The sequence below is a fragment of the Boleophthalmus pectinirostris genome, unplaced genomic scaffold, assembly GCF_026225935.1.
Source record: "Boleophthalmus pectinirostris isolate CB_2022bp ecotype Guang Dong unplaced genomic scaffold, ASM2622593v1 HiC_scaffold_15, whole genome shotgun sequence".
Lineage (NCBI taxonomy): Eukaryota > Metazoa > Chordata > Actinopteri > Gobiiformes > Gobiidae > Boleophthalmus > Boleophthalmus pectinirostris.
This window is the reverse complement of record NW_026571070.1, coordinates 20,234,770-20,260,079: the sequence shown is the minus strand read 5'-3', so window position 1 is coordinate 20,260,079 and position 25,310 is coordinate 20,234,770. Positions and strand designations below refer to the sequence as shown.

The 25,310-nt window shown below is 39.2% G+C and overlaps 2 protein-coding genes across 2 annotated transcripts; both read left to right on the top strand.

Moving 5' to 3' along the window:
* The first annotated feature begins 766 nt into the window (after positions 1 to 766).
* On the top strand, positions 767 to 3,391 carry pi15a (peptidase inhibitor 15a). The gene is made up of 5 exons (XM_020925518.1): positions 767 to 1,036; positions 1,667 to 1,785; positions 2,625 to 2,757; positions 2,835 to 2,950; positions 3,256 to 3,391. The coding sequence occupies exons 1-5, from the start codon at positions 767 to 769 to the stop codon at positions 3,389 to 3,391; spliced, it is 774 nt and encodes a 257-aa protein (XP_020781177.1).
* Positions 3,392 to 11,731: 8,340 nt separating this feature from the next.
* Positions 11,732 to 25,058, top strand: crispld1a (cysteine-rich secretory protein LCCL domain containing 1a). Its single transcript, XM_055151014.1, has 15 exons — positions 11,732 to 11,956; positions 18,019 to 18,137; positions 18,752 to 18,884; positions 18,969 to 19,084; positions 19,222 to 19,322; positions 19,544 to 19,549; positions 19,622 to 19,777; positions 20,580 to 20,640; positions 21,061 to 21,127; positions 21,295 to 21,425; positions 21,497 to 21,540; positions 21,624 to 21,696; positions 21,884 to 21,959; positions 22,049 to 22,182; positions 24,440 to 25,058. Exons 1-15 carry the CDS (start codon positions 11,732 to 11,734, stop codon positions 24,489 to 24,491), a joined length of 1,494 nt encoding a protein of 497 aa, XP_055006989.1. The 3' UTR covers positions 24,492 to 25,058.
* Positions 25,059 to 25,310: the final 252 nt, after the last annotated feature.

Here is a 25,310-nt window from a genome sequence, read left to right as displayed (position 1 = left end):
CTGTTTACACTGCTCCACATGAGTAACACGGGATATTGTTGTAGATAACCTGAAACCTGAAATGAATCCATTAATATCATTATTTATGGTTGGCGAGCATAATTGACGACACGAACGATTGTTATTTATTAATGAAATAAAGTAGTAAATAAAGTAAGCTGCAGCCTATATTGATATTATCCTACTATGAAGCATTTCTAACTTGAAAATTAAAATATTAAACTTTAATAAAAGTTAAACAACAAAAGTAGGCAACAAAAGATGAGCACTGTGCATAAACGTTCTCCTCTCCAGTTAAAACAATAATATTTTGTCTGTATTCCAAGTAAAGTTCAGAAACGTCAAATGTTAAAAATATTTTGCAAAGTGACGTAGCGATGCTGTTAAGGTCCTGGAAAGTTAAGAGGAAACTGAATACCCGCTGAGATGATGCGGTGTTTCAGGTGACAAGGAGGAGCCGTGCGTCTACCTCTGAGCCACGCGCACTTCCTGCATGCTCCAATGCAATATATAAGAGACTCAAGAGGGACGCCTGCTCCAGCACTCCACAAAGCTCCACAACGTTAGCAAAGCGCGAAACTTGCTCTCTGCAGCCTCGTCTCTCTATGTCCAGCCCACTAGCGGCACTTTTGGAGGTGACACGGAGGCTGGAATGCAGGTAGTCGGTGCGTAAGGAAAGGTAGGGCTGCGTACAGAAGAACAGTGCTTTTTATTGGGTTTAGCGTTCATTCAGGTCGTGGAGTATTGTTGTTATCCGGAACTAAATATGAAGCCGCAATTATTCGTTTTAACAATCCTGTGCGTCTCATGTGGAGCAAGTGCACTGGCTACTCGTATCCCTGGTGCGCCCGTGTCATCCATAGTCGACAACTTCTCAGCGGTCTTTGGCACAGCGCAGAATAATGGAACAGACTCGTCCATATCAAAAAGCAGAAGGAAGCGTTATATTTCAATGAACGACAGGGTGGCAATTCTTGATTACCACAACAAAGTCAGAGGACGAGTGTTCCCTCCAGCATCCAACATGGAGTACATGGTAAGTTTTCATTCAACCTCTAATATATTACTTTTACATATGCTTTCTGTGATAAGGCTTAATGTCACTTTGTGCTTTATTAGAAATGTGGTTTTACGCAAAAGCAAGTGACAAATGACACTCTCAGCTGTTAAAGGGATAGGATTTCAGTAGACCACCAAAGCAGTGACTTCCAGGGGGAAAAGGGGTCAGACATGGCACCAGTGTCCAGCAGACAGAGTCAAGATGAGGGGACAGAGTGGTCACTTTTACCTCTATGACTCATCTCTGCCTTAAATACATTTCTGGTGATGTTGCTTTTCTATCTTCAGTTTTTGCTTATGCTCCTGAGCTTGTGTGAATCCTTTTTGGGGATGCACCAATAGTGCACATCATAGCTGAGATGTTAAGATGAAAAGATTCCCATCTTTAAGTAATGATCATAGGACACAGAGAAGCAAAGCTATGATTTCTTGTATAACTTATTTGGAGGATGGGGCACCCATTTTGCCATGGTAACACCTGTAGCAGCACTCACAGGGAAACCTCTTACCTCACATGTCAATGGCAGAAGATGGAGAGTCTCTTGTGGTTTGATTTTCCATGCAGTTATGTAATTGCTTTTTCTGTGATGTACTTGTGTGATTCTAGGTCTGGGATGACATGCTGGCTAAGACTGCTGAGGACTGGGCTCACGCCTGTCTGTGGGAGCATGGCCCTCCTTACCTCCTCCGCTTCTTGGGTCAGAACCTCTCAGTCAGGACGGGGCGGTGAGTGACCCCAGGCGCCCCACTTGTGCCCCCTATATCCCAACATCTGCTGCTCCTCCAAGGGACTGCACTCGCTCATTCATGGTCGTTGCCCCGCAGCCGACTTCTTCTCTCTCTATTTTAAGTTTTTTTTTGCCCTGGTTACAACTTGTGGAATGCTCCTGTGACCCTTCAAATAAACAAAAGATGTGTTGCTAGCATTGACCCTTAGGACAAAGGTGCTTCCCTTTAGTGGGTCTTGACTTTCCATTTGGCATCTTTGGGTGTTTATTGAAGGACGTCACGAGACACAAGGGGGTTCTGCTTGTTAACCCTGTGATTGGCAGTTATTAAAAGGTTATCCTTAAGAATAGTATAGGTCTCTTTAAAAGATAGGTTTAAAAGTTCCTCTTTTAAATTTTATTGGTGCCTGTAAGAGTAACACATTGTTTTTCACTCAAACGTTTAACTTACTTGACTTCTACTTCCCCCCTGTTAAATACAGAGGCGTTCCACCAGGGTCGTGTCTCTGCCCCCTTGTATTTTTTGTCTCCCAGTAAAGAAAAACAACCAAAACAATATGCATTATACACAAGAGTGAGGATTAAGGTCAAACTCAGGTTAAAATGTATAACACCTGCAGTACTTTGTTTTGTATATCATTTTAAAATTACCTTGTGAGGAGTACAACTTGTGGTCCACTTCTCAGTATGACAAATGGTTTTGGTCTGTACAACTTTTAGTGCTTTTTGACTTGATTGTGATGTCAGTTTTTGAAAATATTACCCTAAAAATTGTTAATAATTATAATATCTCCAATGCCAGTACATTTTTAGTTGACATTTATATTTCGTTTCCAGGTATCGCTCCATTCTGCAGTTGGTGAAGCCTTGGTATGATGAAGTCAAAGATTACACTTTCCCATACCCCCGAGACTGTAACCCCCGTTGCCCTCTGAAATGTTCTGGACCCATGTGCACCCACTACACACAGGTACACCATTGTCAACACTGCCAAACTTCTCCACCACTAAGAGTTGATTTATGACACTGTTGTTGCTTGTTCTGCAGATGGTTTGGGCAACATCAAACAAAGTGGGCTGTGCCATCCACACCTGCCACAATATGAATGTATGGGGTTCTATATGGAAACGTGCCACATATTTAGTCTGCAACTATTCACCAAAGTAAGTATTCTTTCAGCCTTATGCTTCACTGTACATGAAACTAAACTCATGCTGTAAGAAGTCATTTGATCTCATTGAACTCTGTAACCTATGACGACCTAATCCTTTGGCATAGACTGTTAGTACCCCTGTCTCTGCAAGGTCTACATAAGCCTGATACAGCTGGTGCACTGGTACTGCCCAGTCCAGTCTTTTTAAATCTTGCTCATTGTTATATAAGTTTATGCACCTTTATGCACCCTGATCCCAAAAACAGTGAATTATATTGTCTTCTATTTTACTTAAAATCTGTTTTTGTCTTTCAGAGGTAACTGGATTGGTGAAGCCCCATATAAAGTAGGTGTCCCATGCTCGGCCTGTCCGCCCAGTTATGGAGGCTCCTGCAGTAACAACATGTGCTTCCCCACACTCAAGACAAACTACCTGCACTGGTTCAAATAGACAAGTAGATCACATATAGACCACAGACCTCCTCACTACCAAGAGAGACTGCTACAGATTTGCACAACAGTCATGGACCACCTTTTGTATATATGGACTTTGAAAGACACACTCATTTAATGGCAGCAGTTAACTATGCATTACTTACTTGTGAATACATTGTATATAGTTTGTAATACTGTTTTGATTTGAAATGATGAACTATAATTTATCTGTAGTGTGGTCCTTAAACACAGTTCATGTGACAGACTGTGCTCCATACATGTTTGCAGTGTGGTTAACACATGAGAGCTGCTCATTCTCACTCATTACGGTGCTATAGGGCTCACACCTAACTGTTGTGTGCACTGCCTCAGTAGGAATGCTGTGATGTCCACATCAAAGCTTCACAGAAGGGTCCAGTACTATGCAAAAGGCTATGCAACTCTGTAAGACCTACACTCAAAATACTCAATAAACTCTAAATAATGAGAATACAACATGATTAGATTTATATTGGGTAAAGACATTCATGAAGAGGAGTTTCAATTACCATTCTCAGCCAATGTCTTTAGTGTCTGACCTCTTGATACAATAACTTCAGCTGTTTGAAGCTTACCATTTTGTTTTATATTTATTACAAATGTGTTTGTGATGTCTGTACTGTTGGATCACTGCCAAGTGCTGCACTCGTTCACTATATGTTACTGTTTAAACATTTAAGGTACTGTTACTCTAATGGCAATGTTCTATCTATATGTTTGTATGACAACACTTATCTATTATGTGTTATTATAGCCAATGTTGATATATTGGACACCATGAGCACTCCAGTGCACCTTAACAGCTTCTAATGCAAGGCTTGTATTTGTGGATAATCAGTTATATCAGCAGGTACACTGTAAGTTATTCATTTTTATATGGGGAAATATTTAATAGAACATGTTTTTTATGGTTTGTAAATAGTGTAAATATCAAGCTCTAAAATGGTTCATTTGCATGTCAAATTTCACCATGTTTTAAGCACTACCACAGTATGTATCCAGGTATTCATCATTTGTCACACATCGCTGCAGTATAGAAAATTCGAAATGTTCAGCACTGATTCTAATTAGCACCAAATGCTATTTATGCCAATACAGCGCTTTTTTCTGATGTGTATTTTGTAATAAATCTATTTTGTTGACTATAATTTTGTTTATGTGACATTAATCTGAATTGTTTAGTATGGATTGTGAACTGATTCTTTGTTTTAAAATTTGGGATTTGAGAGTCAATTTCTACCAAGTGACACTGCAAATATAGCAGAAAGACATCATCGCATGTCACATAGTATTAAGCCCTTAAAATCCTCACTGAACACATTTTTTTGGAAATGGACCAGAGTTTTCCAGGACTATGTCAGTATTATTAATTTATCATGGATATTCTGAGTTATTGATATTTAGTTGACAATTCCCATGACAAGGTAATGGGTGTGGACTTGGGTCAGGAGAAGAGCAAGTCCAAAATCATGTACCTTTAAGTGAAGACATGTGTTTAAAGGGCCCATATTATGCTATTATCTGACCTATGTTATAATGTTTCATCATCAAAAATATGTCTGGAGTTGTTTTGTTTTGTTCACACATGTTTAATACACAAACCCTGCATATTTAGCATGAGTTCTTCTCTCAAAGTGAAAACACTCTGTTCCACCTTGTGATGTCATATGGCAATACAGGAAATGCTCCACTGTATTTTCAAACTACATATTCTTTCTTAGAATCATTTTGATACTTTCATCCCTATAATTGCCTATCTTTACTGAACTAAGGGTAAAAGGTAGCTCATAACTTGAAAACTACCACTACATGACATCACACGGTGGAACAGAGCACTTGGAGATGTAAACAGACTAATAAACCAGGTTTACTCAAACATATGTAACTCCAGGTTTTTCAGGAGGTAACAACATTATAATATGGCTTGAAGCTCACAAGAGTATTTTGCGTAATACAGGACCTTCGTTGAGCCCAAGCAGTGCAGTGTCTTGGGGGGAGTATACATGTACTAATAGTAATACTGTTTTTAAAACCACTCAGTGCCATTTTCAATTCAATTTGTACTCAATGAAATATTTAGGATCATTGTAGACTAAAATATATTTGGACCGAACTTCATCCGCCCTGTTCAAAATTAGACTTGCAGACACCTTTAAGTCCTCATAATTATTCAATATTTATATGTGTCACCAGCTGTGTTTATTTAAGTCTTCTAACAATATTGTTAGTTCATCACATTTGAAACTGCAATGTTTCTAGGAGGTCTTGCACAAAAAAAGGTTATATGTTAGTCTGTGATATGAAATCATAAGTTGTGCAATATAAAATAAATTGATAATTAATATAAAAATACAGTACATAGAGTTTAAAGTACATAAATACATCTACAATCTTGCAATGGTAAAATGTCAGTCCCCACACTTGTACTCAAAACTTGGACTTGGTAAAATATATAATGTAAGAAATATTATTTTCTTGAAAATAGACAAAAACATCAACTTGATATGGTCTTATACCAAACTATGTGCATGCATTTGATATGTACTTATGTAGGTTTGGACATGTTATTTTCAGTCACTGATGTCAGCGCCTTGAAGCATGTTTTGGGACCTCAACAAATGTTGACACGTCCGTGCTAATAGTCTTTTCCTACCATAAATCTCTATGGGGCAGCACTTGAACTCTGGAGTTAATGGCAGGGCAGGTTTTTGTGGTGCACCTCTTGATTTGGATGCCCTTACTTCAAACATAGGGTAAAGAAATAAGTTCTTTGGTGTATACAAACCATGTCAGGTGTCTATTTCAAAGTATGTGTCACTTTTCCAAAGGTTTTTGTGGTTCAATGTACAACAACGCAATGGAAAGAAGAGCAGACAGATTGAGGTAAAGGAGTGATAGTTTAACTGCTTAAATAGGAACTTTTCTATACCGTCTACTAGTTACTCCATAGCCCACGACATAAAACAAAAGTAAGTAAAATATGGCATGGATTGTCCCCTTAAAGCTTACAAGGTAAATTCTTTTGGAAACCTCAAATGTCAAAGAGAGTTCAGAGAAATTGTTCAGTTTTAGACTTAAAGTAAAGCGAAGTGCACTTTGTAGAGACACCCTGCAGCTGGATTTGAGCCGATCAGCACGTACTCCCCACTCAAGCTCTGACAAAGTACTGCAAACATACATTTACCTCAAACTCTTCTTTTAGTTTAGGGGGGTCCAAAATGTGGCCAATTTTGCTTGACCCTCATAGTTCCTGCTAAATTGACCCAACTGATCATATGTAGTACTTTTAACTACACATTCAAGTATTTCTACCACTACGGCCTTAAATAAATCACACTGCACCATGATACAGGCTTATAAATTAATGTTTAAGTATTATTAAAAGGTATGAGGTACTGTCTAAACTGTGTAAAAGCCACTGACTTGCGTCTCCACAAACCTGACTCTCATGGTGAAGGGCCTCCTCTCGCTTGTTTATATGAAAATGTTGTTCATTTGGTTTTAATATTTCACATTATGACATAAAACGAATCTGTCTGCATGGAGAATACTGTTATAACTTTCTTTTTCCATGGAAGCATGCAAATGACTTTCTCCTTCAGAGTTAAGTTACGAACAAGGTAATGGCAGAGACTTGTCTTCTGAACACATTACACAATTTATATTTCTAACCATCATGTCATTAAAAAAATATGTTTTTATAATTTTCGTTACATTTCTATCACCACGAGGCATATGTATGAGTCCTACAAGTCATGCTCAATGCAGATATTGGGGGACACTGACACCTAGTGGCTCCAAAATGTACTCAAAACAATTTAGAACAAATAACCCACATTCATAAAATGTAATCATTGATTCAAGGTACTTGTCATACTTAATAGCAAATAGGCCTGCAAGATGCCTACAAGAAATTAAGTGGCCAGAAATGCCTTACTGCATATCCTATTAATTATAAAAAATTTTAAAAAGACAGAAACAAAAGGCGAACAAAGGAAATTGCTGAAACAAAATCTCGCTTTCCAATAATAAACAAAGATTTTGCTTTTAAAGTTGACAATGTCATGCTGTCATCACTTGCAACTGCAGCTAATGACCACTAGAGGGTAGAGAGAGACAGAGATTCATTAAAGAGTCTGTATGTGATCCGGGACTGATCGTTTACAGTCTCTAGAGGGCCGTCTTCACTGTGTGCGCCAAACCACCCTGATGCACTTTAGCCCCGTGTTCACCCCGGCTCTGTTCCAGCGCTGCAACCTCAATTCAGCCCCAACCAAAACCATTAGGGAGCGATGTAACAGATAACACTGGTCTCCCTCTCTTCTCATTTCTGCTTGTGCAAGACGTGTTCGTGGTTTGTTGCTTGAGGCTACTCTTGCTTTGTGTTATTTGGTTCTCCGGTTTTGGCACAAATATTAGGCTACATTCTGATTTGGGTTCATTGGGTTTCTCAGTGGAAAACTTGACATAGTCTTACATTTTATGTTTTATCACAAAGTTAGATTAAAGTGATATTAATTGGCTTTGCCAATTCAGTTGACATGGGCGATTTACAGCAAGAACGTCAGCAAATGATGCATGAATAAAACAAAAGTGGTAATTGTAAACAGTATAAAACATTTATTGGGTGCCAACCGTAGGGATATAGCCTTATGGGTGTTGCCATCTTACCTGGCCAGCCAAAACCACATGCTTTGACAAAACTTTACAATGATATGGGTCTGGAACCATATCCCGTCATCCTAATTTCAGATAGCCGTGAGTGACAGGCGAATAAACCAATCCGAGAGACACACGCTGCGTTCATGACAAAAATGGCGGCTAAAAAGGAAAACAAACAAACAAACAAACAAACAAACAAACAACAACAACAACAAAAAAACAAACTGATGTGACTGTTCTGATTTCAAATTTCTGCAGAATCAACAATCAAATCACCAAACTCTTATTTATCTAGAAATATTTTTTTTCTAAATGACACACTTTTGAGAAGAGATGCTCCCGCATTTGAGACACACGGTTTGTCACGCTCTGGTTGGATTCCAGAACTTTCGTTATTTGAGCAGAATGAATGGCTGACTTAGGACAAACTGCATGCCTGTGGGCCTTGTCCTTCCTAAATAGAGCGGGTGGCCTGTGCCTTGGTTCACCACTCCTACATGCATTTCAGAGAAAGTGGTTGCTTGGCTCATCTCTAGCCCTACCTTCCAGCCAAAGGCCATCACCTCAGCCATTCAGTCTGCAGTGATCAGGCTTAGTGCTCTACGCTGATACTCTGCAGCATGACCCGGTTGTGGTGCCTTGGCCTAGGCTGCCTGTGTACCATGAGTGTGAGGTTCACAGAGCTTCATTTTACTCTGCCAATCTTAAGAGTCTATGCAGATGGAGGTGCATCTATCCCCATAGCCATCACCTCAGTGAGCAACCAACAGCAAAGCCCATAAGTGGGCAGAGCACATGTGTAATAGAACTATAGTTATGAAAGTAACTGTTACTTACATAACTATAGTCTCATGAGTGTGTGAAAGCCCATCTATCTTCAGAATCACCTGATTTGAAGAATGGAGTTATGCGGCTGGTGGTAAATGCTTTGATCTTGATTGACACCGGGAGAGGTAAGCCTGTAGGTGGACTTGCACACACTTATAATTTCGGGCAGGGGCCAGACAAGCTATTTTCCAGTAAAAAGTGTTTTTTTGTGCATTGGACAATTGCCCATTGTGAACTTTAAGTATGCATTCATTCCAAGTCCGTTCACGTGCCAAAGTCCAAAAAACCCCAAAACAAAAAAAAAAAACAAAAACGGAAGTTGTAAAATATTTGGTTGTCATAGAAACAGGCTCATTAACTATACAAGCAAACTGTGCCATGGTTTCCTGTATGTGCCTTTATTACGTTTGTCAGATGAAACACTGTGGGACTGTTGATTGTGGAAAGTGTGTGCGGGGGGCTGCAGCGGTGGCCTATTAGCTACTGTTGCCACATGTGCCAGGGCTCCAGTGAAAAGGACCAGAGCAGAGAAGACAATCTAGAATCTGCTGGCTCCATATTTACGGTTAAAGGAACAGGGGCGGTGCATACGTGAGAGGAAATATTGACGACAAACGCAGTACCTGAAATTAACAATGAGAGGGTTTGTGTTTAATCCCCCCAAAGAAGTCCTAACCTGTAAGCGGTTAGGGCTCCAGAGAATGAAGCCATTTTGGAAGCCCAGACCCCTGAGGAGAAGCAGGGTCTGGTTTAGATTAGGTTAAAGGATTTGGAGGTACCAGTAAAGGTCACAAAACACAGTGGCAGCTTTGAGCTTACATTACACTTTAAAGATGAAGACATTGATTTATTGTTTTATTATGTTTGTTGAAGGGATGCACTGATCCAGCTTTTTCAGTTCTGATACTGACTTTGATAATATAGCTTTATACATCTACTGATACCCAATATCAATCAATACAAGTGCAGAGACTGAAAGCAGCATTTATTTCCTTAAAACTAAACAAAAATAAAACAAAACTGATCCAAGTCTTTTATTCAGCTGTTATTTATCTCTCAAGTAACCATAGAACAACTTTGTATAAATAAAAAAAAGATGATTACAATCAGTAAAATCTTATTAAATTTCTTTGCCCAACCAGGATATCTGCTAAACCAATATTTGGAAGCCGATTTCCAATTATGTAGACTGTATAAAAAAAGTGAACTAAGGGAGTGTGACATCACCCACAGCGTTCAGTGCCACTCAAATGAAGCTCGTGATGCTCACGGTTACAGGAGCAAATCTGGAGCCAGGCCGTATGTTATGAATAGGATTTTTTGACAAACGAAATAGCAAAAAATAAATAAATAAATCAGGATCATGTGGAGTGGGTTAACACGAACATTTTAAAACCAAAATGACAAGGCTCACTGCAGCAGTTACAGAGAAAGGGGCGACAAGATCGAAATGTAAGTCAGTTGGAGCCAGGGTCAGATGGAGCCGGAAGAGCCTCCTGGCGCACTTCCATTAGCTATGTCCACTTATATGGTTTATGTTTCAGTATTGGCACCAATATCCGATACCGGTATTGATGCATTCCTAAGTTTCCGAAGAAAAATGTATAAATTACTTACTCAACAAATATTCACCAAAGAAATTAAAGTCAAGAAAATAGTTAAGTGTATAAAGTTATGTTCTGAAACACATAGGCCTGTAGCATACTATAAGGTGCGTCATCACTGTTCACTACTCTGGTTACTATGACTACTGCCATCAATGAGCAACTATGAAAGGCCATTTCTACTGTAAAATATAGTCGTATACAAAATAAATACAACAAATACAAATAATGCCTTTCCAAATATTTTCTTAGTATGTATAATGTCTGGGTGTTGGCTACCTCAGTAATAAGCAAACAAGAAGATTTTAATTAGCCTACAGTTTTGTATATTTTTTTCTTCTTTTTTTTTTCAAACAATAATCAAAAAATCATAACGCATGTGCCTTCCAAGTTCCCGGTACCTGTTAGTGCCATGAGCCTGCACAGTTTGAGGAGCAGAGGGCCGTATCATCCATCCAGAGGCGGGGTCAGAGGCGGCGCCCGAGAGTGAAACTAAAGTTGGGGATAAAGTGTGCACAAGTGATGCTTTAGCGGCTTTGGAGTATGAACCCTGCAGAAGAAACATCCCCGCAGCCTCTTTTCTCTATCCAGCGGCTGAGGTTAGCGCTCCACAAGTTGCTCTGCACGTTGCAAACATCCAAACTGCGTTTTTACTGCTGCAGTTTTCACATTGGCTAATTTCCCTGGAGACGCGTACAGACTCCCAATAAATGTAAGTTAGCATTTGCTACATAGTTTTAATTGTGCACGCATTTTTTTTATTTTTATTGTTTGTTAGTTTTGCATGCTTGCTAGCACGGAGTTTATCTGTCAAAGTTGCAGGTGCACTGTTAATCTAATTTAAATAAAAGCCTATTGTTCTAGCTTGTTTTGTGAGGCTATTACCAGTGAATAGTAAAAGTATATAAACGTATTTAGGTAATATGGAAATCCATCATAAGCTCAACGTACAGTGATATGCGTTTTTAACTGGTTTTGCGCATGGGCTCTGCATTTGCCAGAGTACAATGAACAAACAAAATTATTCTTCGGTGTCACAAAGGAATGGTGAAAAATTTACCTCTGTAGCTAATATATTGTCCCATTCTTTTCTTTTCCTAACAGAAAGTGTGATTCTTGTGACTGGCCTACACAGCTCCCCTCCATTATTTGAAGACTATACAACAAAATTTACCACTACCAGGATGAGGTTCTTGTCTACTCACTGGCCAGAATGCAGATCCATGCTCTTGCTCTGTCTGATCCAAATGCCAGTCTCGTTTGCGCTGCCGTTTAACTCCAGCCTGGAGCAGATGTTGGACAAGTACATGGACGAGGATGGAGCGATGTGGAAGGCCAAAGGGAGGGGCAAGAGAGCCATAACAGACAGCGATGCACAGCTCATCCTGGACCTTCACAACAAGCTCAGGGGGCAGGTGTACCCCCCAGCATCCAACATGGAGTACATGGTAAGTGACATGGTATCATGTTATAAAAATCATAAATGTGATGCATTCTATCCAATACACCAATAACAATATTCAAAATATCTAAAAGACTACAGAGGTAAAAGAAGAAAAATGTGTTGCAATTTATCCATCAGTTAAAAGTGTTGGCATGACACTTGCGAGAGTGGAGCTTTCTGATTGGTCAAATAAGTGTATCACATTACATTCATTATATTATTGCATCTACTAATTGCATGATAAACTAGCAGTGTTCTTGATTACAATGCCAATCAATTTGACACTGATGCTTGCAGTCTGCACCTGAAGAGTTCCCTTCTTCACCTTATGTATGTGTGTGTGCTTTCATTTAAAACCATATTACCGATCATTATGCAGCTGTGGCCCCATTTCAAATTCCTGCTGTGCATTTAAATCTCGGGTAATATAGTTTGACCCAGTCACCGCCAGACTGGCTGGCACTTGTCCCTTTTGGCCTGGTCATAATCAGCATGCCAACATTTCCTAAGCACCTCCACACTAGCCCTCCACTTTCTCCTCCCATAAGTCAGGACCCATGTGACTCCTGCCACTGCCAGCACTGAATTCCTGCAACCTGCCAACGATCACATTACTACTGTGTTTTTTCTTACTCATGCTAAGAGATTTGTTTGACTTTATCCTTTAGCCATCACGTGTGCGTATAAAGCAGCGGATCACATTTCAGAGCGCAATTAGAATCACTGGGGGCTTATTTTACCAGCTGGACCCCCCTCCTCCCTGTCAAGCATATGCCATACGTGCATACACACACGCACTTAGAGAAAATCTCATCGCCAACCATCTGGAACTTCTCCAAATAAAGGCATGGCTTGACTGCTACAGCCCATGGCCACTAACTGTACTTTGGGGCTTGAAAATCAATACAGTGTGCAAAACGCACTGAGTTTTTATCACTGTTTCATCTTGGCTTAAAGACCCTGAAAACAAAAGGCTTATTCTGTGGTTATGGCAAATAAACAGTTCCTGCTGGGGGCAATTGCTGGACTGTGTAATTGTATAATTGAGAGGTTAGACTTAACGACCCCTCATGTGGTGTGTGCAAAGGGGTGCGCTCTGGCAGCCTGCTGGAGGAGGAGAACTGCTGAGCCAGCGGCACACAGCTCCTTCTCCACTGTCTCCTGTTACAGTTGGCTGGCTTTTTTAGCTGCGGGGGCACCCAGGGGTGAAGTACGGAGAGGCATGCAACAAGGGGATAGCAGGTTTGAAGCAAAGAAGAAAGTACAAGTTTAGTGGGGTGTGGACAGATTATAATAACTTAGAGAGAGGCTCCGCAGATGCAAAAGGGATTTTAGATTGTTATACACTATGTTATACTAATGGACGTAAAGCACATATGGCGCTTGTGTAACCCTACTAGGATTTTTTGGGTAGACCTCTCATTTAATGTAATATACACAATCTAGGCACAGTGAAATTTTAGCCAAGTTCCTTTATGTTTCCTTTACAAGCATGTACAATGTGGAGACATAGTATTACCTTAACAATTTGAGGGACAGACGTCTCTTTGTGCACTCAACTGGTTTTCTGTTGTGTGTTATTGTGGATCAAACCCAAACTTCAGAGCCCTTCTGAGGTAGTCTTTGATAACATCAGTTCAAATCCCTGTCTTTCCTCCCACTTCATCTGTTTCCTCTCTGACTCCCTCTGTCTCTTATCCCTATGGCTCCGTTCCCATTCTGTCATTATACAACACACAGAGGCCCCTAAAATCCCGGATAAGCATTCACACTACAGCGACTCTGCCAAAAACATCAATGCATCGTCAGTGTAGGGGGGACAGCGGTTAAGGTTGACCCACAGGTATAGACAGAGACGTGCGAGTATTTGAAGTGCCACTAGACAAACAGATGCATCATGGGAGAAAACCTGCCTTGATTTGTTTACCTTGGTTGTGCTGGGCAACTGGCCCAAGCTGCCGGTGGTGTTAGCGGTTTGGATTGACATTTTTCAGGTTACACATCATTTAGACTGTGCAGCAGTCTTTGGTCATCTTTATTTAACTTAAAATAGTGCGACTTATAAAATGTAAGTAATGTCTAGACTTGTAAATTTGTCTTCAATTGCTACTGTGTGAGATTTAAAGAAAGATGTAAAATGTGTGTTTGTGGGTTTGCAGTTGGGTATGGTCATGCAAGGTAAATCCAGTCACGAGGGTCCCTTGCATGTGGCAACACTATGCCCAGATAAATTCAAATTACTATTAGGAGAGTGACATAATGTCAGTTAATACTTACATCTAACAGCACTTATTCACGGTACTGTCGATACAGCTTAGTAGCTATACATGGGTTTCAGAGTGATGATAAATTAACACCTTTGTCAGAGCTATTAACGACTGAAAACAAATTATTCTTTTTTGAATCGTCAAAGTCCACAAAATGGCCTTCTTTAGAAACATGAAGATCATTGGCTGATTGCTTGTTAAGTATCTATATATTTCATATGCACTAATGAGAAGCAATGGGATGATGTATACATTTACAGTCACTCAACTCAGAATTACTTACATACACTCTGACTAACCATGATATCTGATTCAAGTCTTAACATCTTACAAAAATTGATTTAGAACATTTTTGTTACATAATGGTTGGCCAAAGACAAGGTACTGAGGAAGAAAGAAGGAAGATTCCTGGAAACAAAAATGTGACGACCAGAAAATGGATCAGGAGTGGTAGGTCAGGGAGGAGCTTTTGTCGAATTTCTATAAACGCTAATGAAAGTTGCAACAGCATTGGTCCAGAGCCAGTCTGTATTGGCACTGAGCTTGGCACTCCCGATCCTGGTGCAATACTATCACAGTATTGTAACTCTTGTGTGTGCTTTATCACAGGAGTTAGAGGATTTCAGTGGTCAATACTGTTAAGGATTACTGAAACATGCATGAATCATATACAACTCAGAGTAAACTAATGATGAAAACTGTTCATGTAAGTACATTTTACATAATATGTCCCCATGCCTATTAAATCAAATAGCAAAATTATAATACATGCTTTAGTTTGAATTTTAGGTGCATGAAATATCTGGCTCTAAATACCTTAGTGCTGGCTTTAATATAGTTTGACAAAATGCCACCTGGACAGAGTAATACCTTGAAACCACTTGACCTATATCATTAATTGGCTGTGCTCCTTCACATGCCCTATTGATTATGAACAGGAAACCCGGACGTGCAAAGGAAGTACCCCACGATGGAGTTTGGAATGTAACCAGATGACCAGGGACAAGGAAAAAAAAGCCACAAATGAAGTGTGAAACGAAATAAACAATGCCGTGTGTGCGGTGCTGATAGAGTGTAGGAGCTAAGGTGTTTTTCTTTAGGGCCCCAGGCAGGAGTGTGGTCAGGGAGGGGCCCACGGTTGGGGGGTCCTTGTTACTAGGCCTCCCCTGCTGCGTAACTGTGCAAACAACTGTGGCCTGACAAGACGGCTGTGCTTTATACCTGCTCTAAAGCGGGCAAAATCCACCACTCGTTTTATCTCACCCACAGTGCAGTCCTTCAGTTCAGGCTGCTAAATTGTGACACTTTAGTACTAAAAGCATGATTTGTTACAAGCCAGTGGCACCGCCAAGCCTGAAAAAAAAAGATCAGGCGGGAATCTGGCATATGTGAGACAGGTTATTTGGCACGACAACTCTGGCAGTGGAAAGCTACAGAATAGACTTAATTATTATTGTGATTCTGGATGTCAAGGCAAGTAGTAAGCCTTAGATTAACTTTGTTTAAATTTTCAAATGTTAGTGTTGTTTTCAAGATTAGAATTGATTAACAGTCACATTTTTTTCTCATTTAACCAGCTGAAAAATTTTGCAGCACTGAATGATTTGGTGTTTCTAACAAAACAAAAACAAAAAGCACTATGGTGTGTAAAGGAAGCCTAATAAGATACTATTGTGATATTGTGGCGCATACTTGCTCCAAAGCTCCAAAATCTAATCAATCAATCAAATCTAAAAACAGCAATCCTAATTTAGATAAGACTTATGTTATGAAATGCAAGCCAAGTTCAGTTACATAATATGCTGTTAAATTTGTGTGTTAAAGGTCCTGTATAACACAAAATTGACTCTTATGTACTTAAAAATACACAGAGCTGTGTTTTGTTTCATTCACACTTTTGAGTAATCCTTTTTTATTAGTCTGTCTCAAATGCTCTGTTCCACCTTGTGATGTCATGAAACATACTTTTCAAGTCAAAAACTACCTTTAACCTTTTGTTTACCACAAATGAGTCCTTATCACATGAATAGGCATCTTTATGCAAGCCCACACAACAAACCCAGTGTGCTTTGACTTTCTGACCTGGCAACAATTACTACAACTCTACTCAATGTATTCCAACCTCCTGATCACTGAAAGCATTGACTGTGTTTTTCATCTTGCTAGAGGAAATCTAATTGAAAAAAAGCTTCAATTAACATGTTCACTGATAACTACATGCCAATCTGTTGCTGCTTCATTAGCTGTTACAACACACTCAAATGTGTCAGCTCCGACTTGCAGCTCTCTATATAGTCTCCTCTGTTTATCTATGCAGGTGTACAGCAAACAATTAGCCTTACAAAGAGCTGTGTTTATCTCCAAATCCCACTATTTTCTGCATTATTGATTTAAACAAACAGCGTCGACTGGATTCCCAGAAGTCCCGTGTAAGAAACTGCTCAGACTTAACAGTTCATTTGCTGCGCAGCCAGACATCCTGTTGTTGGCCATAGGTGTGTGTAACTATAACAAAGAATGAAGAGAGCAGCACTTGTTTCGATTGGTGATGGTTGGTTACTCACAAATAGTCCAAGCAGACAGAGGTGGGTTTTCAGAGTCACATACAATTAAGTAAACTAATTTTGTAGTACAAGTAGAAATAAAAAAAAGTATTTGGTGGTGACATATATTGGCTCTCTTAGTTAGATCTCTGCTTTTAATCAAAGTTATATCAAACCAAGATCCAGTTGTTTCAAATGGTCTAAAAGCATATTGCTTGGAGTCCATACTTACAATATGTTTTATTTTTTCAGTGAATTGGCATCGCTTAAAGGCCTACTGTTTATGTTCTTTCAATTGAGAGACTGTGGTAGATCAATAGAAGAAATTTTTTTTTATTTATATTTATACAATCACTTCCTCAAGAGCAGAGAGCAGACATTTGATACTCTTTTCCTGAAGGTTTGATTCCATTGCCAATTCTAGTCACAGTGATGCCGCTAGGAGCATAAGGAAGAGTATATGACATAAAATTCCCTGGAAAAAAAAGGAGTAGCCAGATGCATAGACAAACATACACAACATAAAACAAGCTACAGTTGGTTCTGGCATTACTGCAGCATGTTTAATGGTCAAATGTAGGTCAGCACAAATGAAGGACACAGAGTGCATTCTTGGAAAACCCTCAAATGGGAATCTGATCCATTTAGTATCCGACTTGAGCCAAACCTGAAACAGAGGAGGCCAATTCAGAAAGACAGAGGTGAAACCCGTCCCTCATCTCTCCAGCAGGACCATATGGAAGTTATTACTTAAGAGGTAAAACAGCCTTTTGGCATTTTTGGAATAACGCTCAATATTACGGGAAAACCCATTTGAGGGTAGTCAGCTGAGCGGCAAAGTGCAGGATTTTTACACAGTCAGCAATGCTCAAAATGAGGAGTAAACCCATAATAGTACTTTAGTATCAAGTTGCAATGCCTTTTTATTATATTGCCAGTGACAGCTCTAAAGTTTAATTTATAATGTGGCGCTCAGTGTTGTGATGTTGTGTAAGGCAAAGCTAGACTCCAGCCGAATCCCCAATTTGGTGCACGTGTGCCTGTTTTAAACCAAAAAGTACCAAAAACTAATTTCTTCCATGACAGATATTTTCCAAATTTGTAATTCCAAGTTCAGTGTTTTACTTTTCCTTACAGATGTTTTTCAGCTTTTACCAAACTAGTTTTCTCTTCCATCTCAGTGAATTCATTTAAGAAAAGCTTGGTTGTGAAGTAAATTGTAAATAGTAGATTGATTTACATTTTACATTTTGCAGGTTTGGGACACTGAACTGGAGCGCACAGCTGAGGAGTGGGCTGAGACCTGCCTGTGGGAACATGGTCCTGCTGGTCTACTGCCTCAGATTGGACAGAACTTAGGCGCTCACTGGGGAAGGTGATTACTGTTGTAGCACAGAGGGCATCTGAGTTAATTTAGTTCATTTAGGTTCATCATTTACCCTTCGAGGTGTCACAATATCAAATCTTTATGTTGTAATTATTATGAGAAGGTTGATTTAACAATTACTCTTGATTATTGACATAATTTTCTTAACAACCAGATGAAAACTTTACATTTATGTTTTCCTTTGCACAGAATTTGATATTTATTCATTTGGTTGCACCATAAACTGTCTCACACTATGTGAACTTTATGAACTTTGGCAGTTTTTGGTTTTACATTGTAACTGGTCTCTTCTACTCGGAAGCCTCTGATGATAAAGTAATGATTACAGAATTAGGCCTCTGAACAAATTTTACAGTTAACCTTTAATTTTTGCATGTTGTAATTTTTGTTACCATTCATGATTACTACACCACACAAGACAAATACTACAGTCAAAAGAAGGGCTAAACCCAAGCTTGAACTAAAAGAGATGATTATGTGAAAAAGGAAATTGATAGGAAAAAGTATTACATTGATGATGTGTTAGAATGTTTTCCAAAATACTACATCAAAATGGACAAATTTTGTAAATATTTTTCTCCTGATTCTTCTCCTCTGTGCAGGTATCAGCCGCCTACGTTCCATGTCCAGGCGTGGTATGATGAAGTGAAAGACTTCTCCTATCCCTACCCCCAAGAGTGTAACCCTTACTGTCCATTCAGATGCTCTGGGCCAGTCTGCACCCACTACACACAGGTACTTTGACTGAAAAGGTCCAGTACTTCACTCACCTTAATTTTCGAAATGTATTATTTAATGGATATGTTTGTTACTTTTCAGCTTGTGTGGGCCACCAGCAGTCGCATCGGTTGTGCGATCAACTTATGCTACAATATGAATGTTTGGGGGCAGATTTGGGCCAAGGCTGTCTATCTTGTCTGCAACTACTCTCCAAAGTAAACACACTTTTTGATGAATGAGTGACAGAGAAAATCAAATCTGTCAAAATGTTAAAGTTTGAGGTGACAAATATTTTCAGCCTATTCCCACTAGAACTCTCTGCTATGTTGTATTTTGTGTGTGATTTGAACAGGGGGAACTGGTGGGGTCATGCTCCATACAAACATGGGACCCCGTGTTCAGCCTGTCCTCCGAGTTATGGGGGAGGCTGCAAGGACAACCAATGTTACAAAGGTATGTGAAATCTAAAATCAGATTAAGATTGGACTATGAAGACATCATGATAAGTGCGCTAAATTAAAGTATAAGAATGTGTATCCAGTATCCACTTACTGTCTTGAGGTCCAAAGCTGTGTGACTGTTACTTTGTCCATTTAACTTGAAAGTTGAAATAATGTGTATACAACTTGTGTACTAGCTTGGCTTAGTTAGTTTTGCATAGTTAGTTTTTGCAGAAGAAGGTAGGCCAATCATGTACTTAGTCTTCAGTGGAAGTAAATAAGTCGTATCATAACATGTGACCCTCTTTTCAGATGACAGCTACAACCCTTACCAAGAGGAAACAGAAGAAAACAACTTCATTGAACCTGAGGCCCCTCGAGCTCGACCCCGGGCCCCCGCCCCAGCCCCTACACGACCCCCTACAGAGGTCCTGCACAGGAATGAGGTGGTCAACACACAGCAGATGTGTAAGCTGCCATTTAACTGTTTATTCTGGGTCTCGTTAGAGCTCAGAATGGGGGATCTGGTTTTAACTTTGGGAGGGTCACAGTGGTAAAAACCAGTAGAAGGACAAGTTTAAGAGAATTGTTACTAAGTAGGTCAAATTTGTAGTGCTGGATGTAAAAAGCACTGATACTTGAAATTATTTTCCAAAGTAGGAGCAGAAGAAAACTTGACAAAGCACAAGGGAGTGTACTTATTCCCCAGCAAATCAAGATTGAATGAATTAATGTTTTTAATGTTATTGTGTAATCAAACATTTTCTACAAGTTGCTACATTTTCAAACAGGACCGTGGGAAGGTGTAAACTTATTCTAATTTATTTCTGAAGCAATTCACAAGCAATCTAACCTCTTTCCCACTGGAATAAAACAGTCTAAAATCCAGTATCTCAACAAAGTAAAATCATGTTGTAAATCCAATGCAAAACTGACAAAATATAGACAAGCCTGTAAAGTTGAAAAGGGGTAAAAGTGAATAACCAAATAGTCCACTGTCAAAGTAATTAAAGTTGACAGATTCTCAGTTATACCTAATTTTGCCTGGTACGGTTTGGCCGAAGCTGTGTGTTTGCTCTTGGCTGATGAAGGCGAGTTGAAAGGGGCTTGCTGTGGTTTTTAAATGGCTTCCTCTCACTGCACATGGGGCCTGTCTCTGTAAGGCGAGATACTTCCTTTAATACTGCTGACCACCTCCTTGTAGCTTGAATTCAAAACATGGATTTTTCTTTGTCTGAAAAGTGAGCTTATTTGTGTGTTTGTTTCGCAGCTCAGCTCGTCACCTGCGACACAAAGTTGAGAGACCAGTGTAAAGGAACCACATGCAACAGGTAAAAAAGAGGGAGTCAGAGTCAAGTGGAACTTTTGTGTAAGTCTTGAAAGGAAGGGCATCTGGTGCACAAAGTCCCCACATATTAAGCTTGATTGATTTCATATAAATATTAGGCAATTAAAAACAAAAATGAAAGTAATCCATCATGTTTTTCATACTTTAAAAAAACAATAACGGGTCTGTGCTGTACTAATTGTAGCCTGGCAATGGGACAAATTCATTTAGATTCCCTTATTAATCATATTCCCATGAAAAGTACAATAAGATATGTGTCCTGGTTCATTTAGTGACCACATTTATTGATTTTAAATATTCGTTTCAGTTATTATTGTGCAGTAAATTGCTATGAATAATTGTATATTTGTTAACATTTTAATGATTTTACTGCTGATTCTCCTATTTTTCTTTTCTTGTCTAGATATGAATGTCCAGCGGGATGTTTAGATGCCCCTGGGAAAGTGGTGGGCACAGTGTACTATGAAATGGTGAGTGAGGTAATTGATTGTGGCTTGAGTGGGTTTGTTTTGGTCAATAAGCCGCCATTATCAGCTGTGAGAGATGTCAAACATCCTTGACCAAGCCTTTTAAAAGCTGCTGTTTACCACCAGGTCAGCAAACGGTGCTAATGTTGTCAATATTTAACTTTTTTCAGCAATCTAGTGTCTGCAAAGCGGGCCTACACGCTGGAGTCATAGATAATGATGGAGGATGGCTTGACGTGAGCAGACAAGGGAGAAAAGACTATTTCATCAAATCATACAAGAATGGGGTACAATCTATAGGGTGAGAAAAATATAAGGCTTTTGTATTTTTAACTATATTTATTATAAGCAACATGTATTTCTGTATTATAGGAAGTACCAGAGTGCCAATTCATTCACAGTTTCTAAAGTGACAGGTAACACTGAGTAGTACAAGTACAGTGTAATCTTTCCTATACCTCATCATAATATTCACAAAGAATGTATTTTATTCTCACAGTTCAAGCTGTTACATGTGAAACAACAGTAGCGATGCTCTGTCCATATGAGAAACCTTCAACACACTGCCCAAGGTATCATTTGCTTTTTCTTTTGATTTATTTGAAATAATAAATTTTAGCATTTTTTTTAAATGCCAATGACCTATTGTATCAAATACATTATTTTGTGAAAAAATGCCCTGTATATTACATAGCCTAGTGATCAAAACACAGTTCAATCTTCTGTATACTATAATTGTAAGCCCATTGTTCTATCTAGATTATACTGCCCAAGAAACTGTTTAGAGGAGAACGCCCACATATCCAGAGTAATAGGAACCAGAATATACTCTGATGTAAGTCTCCCTTTTGATGCTTAAGGTATTTATTTGCTTCACTGCCGGGCTGAGAGATGCATTGACCTGTCTATATTTGTGTTGTTTAGAAATCCAGTATTTGTCGAGCTGCAGTTCACGCTGGGGTCATCAGGAATGACGCAGGAGGCTACATTGATGTGATGCCGGTGGATAAGAGGAGACACTACATAGCTTCATATCAAAATGGAATTTCTTCAGAAAGGTACAGTATTCTGTGTATTAAACTGAAGTTGCAGCATTACAGGAAATTATAAAATATACGTACCATGAATGACAAAGAAAGCAATAAAAAGATTACCGTACTTGTTTGCCAATGTATTATGTCCTGTGCTATGGATTCTTGTGATCTTTAATCCATATTATAATGTTGCTACCTCCTCAAAAACATACCTGGAGTTGTGTTTTGTTTCATTCATACATGTTTGAATAACTTTTTATTATAAGTCTGTCTACATCTCCAAAATGCTGTATTTCACTTTGTGATGTCATGAAGCTGTAGTTTTCAAGTTAACAGCTACTTTTCACTTTTTGTTTGGTAGAGATTGGAAATTATAGGACTGAAATGATCCAAATGACTCATAAGATGGAACAGGGTGGTTTCTGTTTGAGAGAAGAACTGCCTAAATAGGGAATGAAACAAAACACAACTCCAGAAACAACATTATAAGATAAATTTTAAAAATAACGTAATATGGGCCCTTTAAAACTGAGAAGGTGGATTTTCAGAGGTAAACAGGGGCTTTGAAATCAATTGCTCTTAGGTTGACTTAGATTCATCCACTTTGGTCCTTCCTTCTGGAACTAATCTTTTCAAGATGCAAACTGTTGATTACAGCTTTGATGCCGTTCACATGGGAGAGTGCTTCTGTCTAAAACAATTAATTAGATGCCAATTAGAGTGCAAATAACAAGACCATTTTCTGTAGTGGCAAGGATGAAGAAGAGGAAGTCGGATGAAGCTTCAATAAATAATCCGAAGGAAGTTTGTAAATGGAAAAATGGTGGAGTAAGTGGGTGGCTCCGAGCACAGGCTTTAAACAGAGTGGAACTAAAGTCTGTGCCCCACATAGTAAATATTTGGATACTTTCAGTGCCACATAGAGATATTCTTTTTCAGTAGCAGTACTTTTTCATAAATTACTGCTTCAAATTCTGCAAAAAAACAACATTGTTTGTGTGATGTGTTTACACCGAGCAAATTAGAGACATCATTGATTTGCACAGAAGGGACAGGAATTTTAAGGAGATTAACTTAAGAACAGAGAGGTTCAAAAGTGTTAATAGTGAGAAGATGTGTGAGTGCTGGTTTAAAAAAGGGAAGCATGTATTTGGTGGTGGTTGGATTTAGGAAAGAGCTGAGTGGTACCAGTCAACAGAGTAGTATTAAGGTACCAGCCTCTGCTCTGTGACACACGTGTCTGGCCTGCATGGTCCCATTTGAAGAAACTAGAGTTATTACCAATGGATTTTGAAAGTTTATGTCTATATTCTCAATATTTTGAAAGTGCTATTACTGCTACATTACTTTCAGTACACATTGGGCTAAAACAGAGCCCAGTGCTGACTGACAACCTCTTTACAATTCATTCACTATGATATGGTATGCATATGTCCTCCTCCTCTTCTCCTCTTTCCTCTTATCCTGTTTCTTTTCCTTATCCCCCCTGTACTCCTTTCCATGTCACTTTTTTGTCTCCTCTTTCTTTATATCCTCTGTCTCCTATCACCTTTTGTCTTCATTCCTCCTCTCCTCTACTCCCTCACTCCTTCTCTCCTCACCTCCTCTCCTAGTCTGTTCACTCCTCTTCTCTTCATTCCCTTTGTTCCTTTTCTTGCCTGTTCACTCACTCACTCACTCACTGTTCATTGTTCATCTCCTTCTCCCCTATTCCCTCCTTCCATTGTCTCTTCTCTCCTCACCTTCTCTTCCTCTCCTGTTTTCTTCCCCTCCTTGTCTTCTTTACCCTGGTCCCCTCTTTCCTGTTCACCTCTCCCCTCTTCTCTTTCTCCCCTTGTCTCTTTCTTGTCTCCACCTCGACCTGTCTCTTCTGTCCTCATCTTCTTGTCTCCTTTCTTCTCATCTCCTTGCCTCCTCTCTCCTCCTTTCCTTGTCTTTTTAACTCCTAGTTTACCTCTCTCCTCCTCTCTTTCTCTCCTCTTCTCTCTCTCCTCCTCTCTTCTCTCCTCTCTTCATTCCTCCTCTCCATGTCTCCTCATCTCTCCTCACCGCATTCATCTCTGTCAGGCCTCATGACGTCTGCCACTATCTACTTGTCATTTATCTGTCTCCTCCTTTCACACCCCACAACACGCCGCTCTTTGTTGGAGTAACACATGAAGTCTCCTGTGTTTTGGTTCTTTCACCCTTTGCCCATCTCTTGGTATCCATCTGTCAACTCATCCATTGTAAATCTGTATGTTTTTAACTGACTTTTCTTCTTTTCTTTGGCCCCTTACAGTCTACAAAATCCTCCAGGGGGCAAGGCATTCCGAGTATTCGCCGTCATCTGAGTGAATTCTACGAGGAGAAGAAAAAAAGGTTCACGTTAAAGCAACAGTCTAGTGGGCTGGTGAATAGGTTCTAATGAACGGCGTTGTCAAAACTTCAAAATGGCTGAAATGTTTCCTCGCTTTCCCGCACTGCTCGGGTTGAAGGTCATCGCCGTGACAACACACACCTGACAACCAAAACATACACTTGGGGTTATGTCATCTGTAGCAGGACTCTTTGAACTGTGTAAATATACTGTTTCTATGAATGGGTTGCTAATATTTGTTGTACATATTTGTCAATGGCCCCAGTATTTGTTTCGGCCTTTTTATTCAAATTCTCTATGTATGATAGAAGTCCTGTAATAATAATGGCACTTAGAGATCCATATCATCTGGCACATTTTAACTGGTGCTCTTGAATTTTAGATTTTACTTTTAATTGAGTAAAAATGCTTTATTTTTTATATGCTTTACATATGATTTATAAAAGATGCTGCTATGTGTTTATATTTGTAATCTCAATAGTGTTTTTACAGTTTATCTGGTTTAGTGAGCTCCCTGCAGGCCGGGAAGTACATCCACCAAAATTATCCCAACTTAACTTTTGTATTTTTCAGAAATGTGTGTTATTATAAATAGTATATCTGTATGAAAAAACACAAAGAGCTATGTTGATAGTAAAGCTAATAAAATATATTGTTTTATATTTTGTTTGCTAAACTCTTCTTTCAAACAGTAGGTAATAAGCACTTGTAATCGTTTATTTACTATACTATACAATGATTTTACTAACTTATGCTAAGAGTAGAGATTTGGTAACAGATTTGGTCACAATCC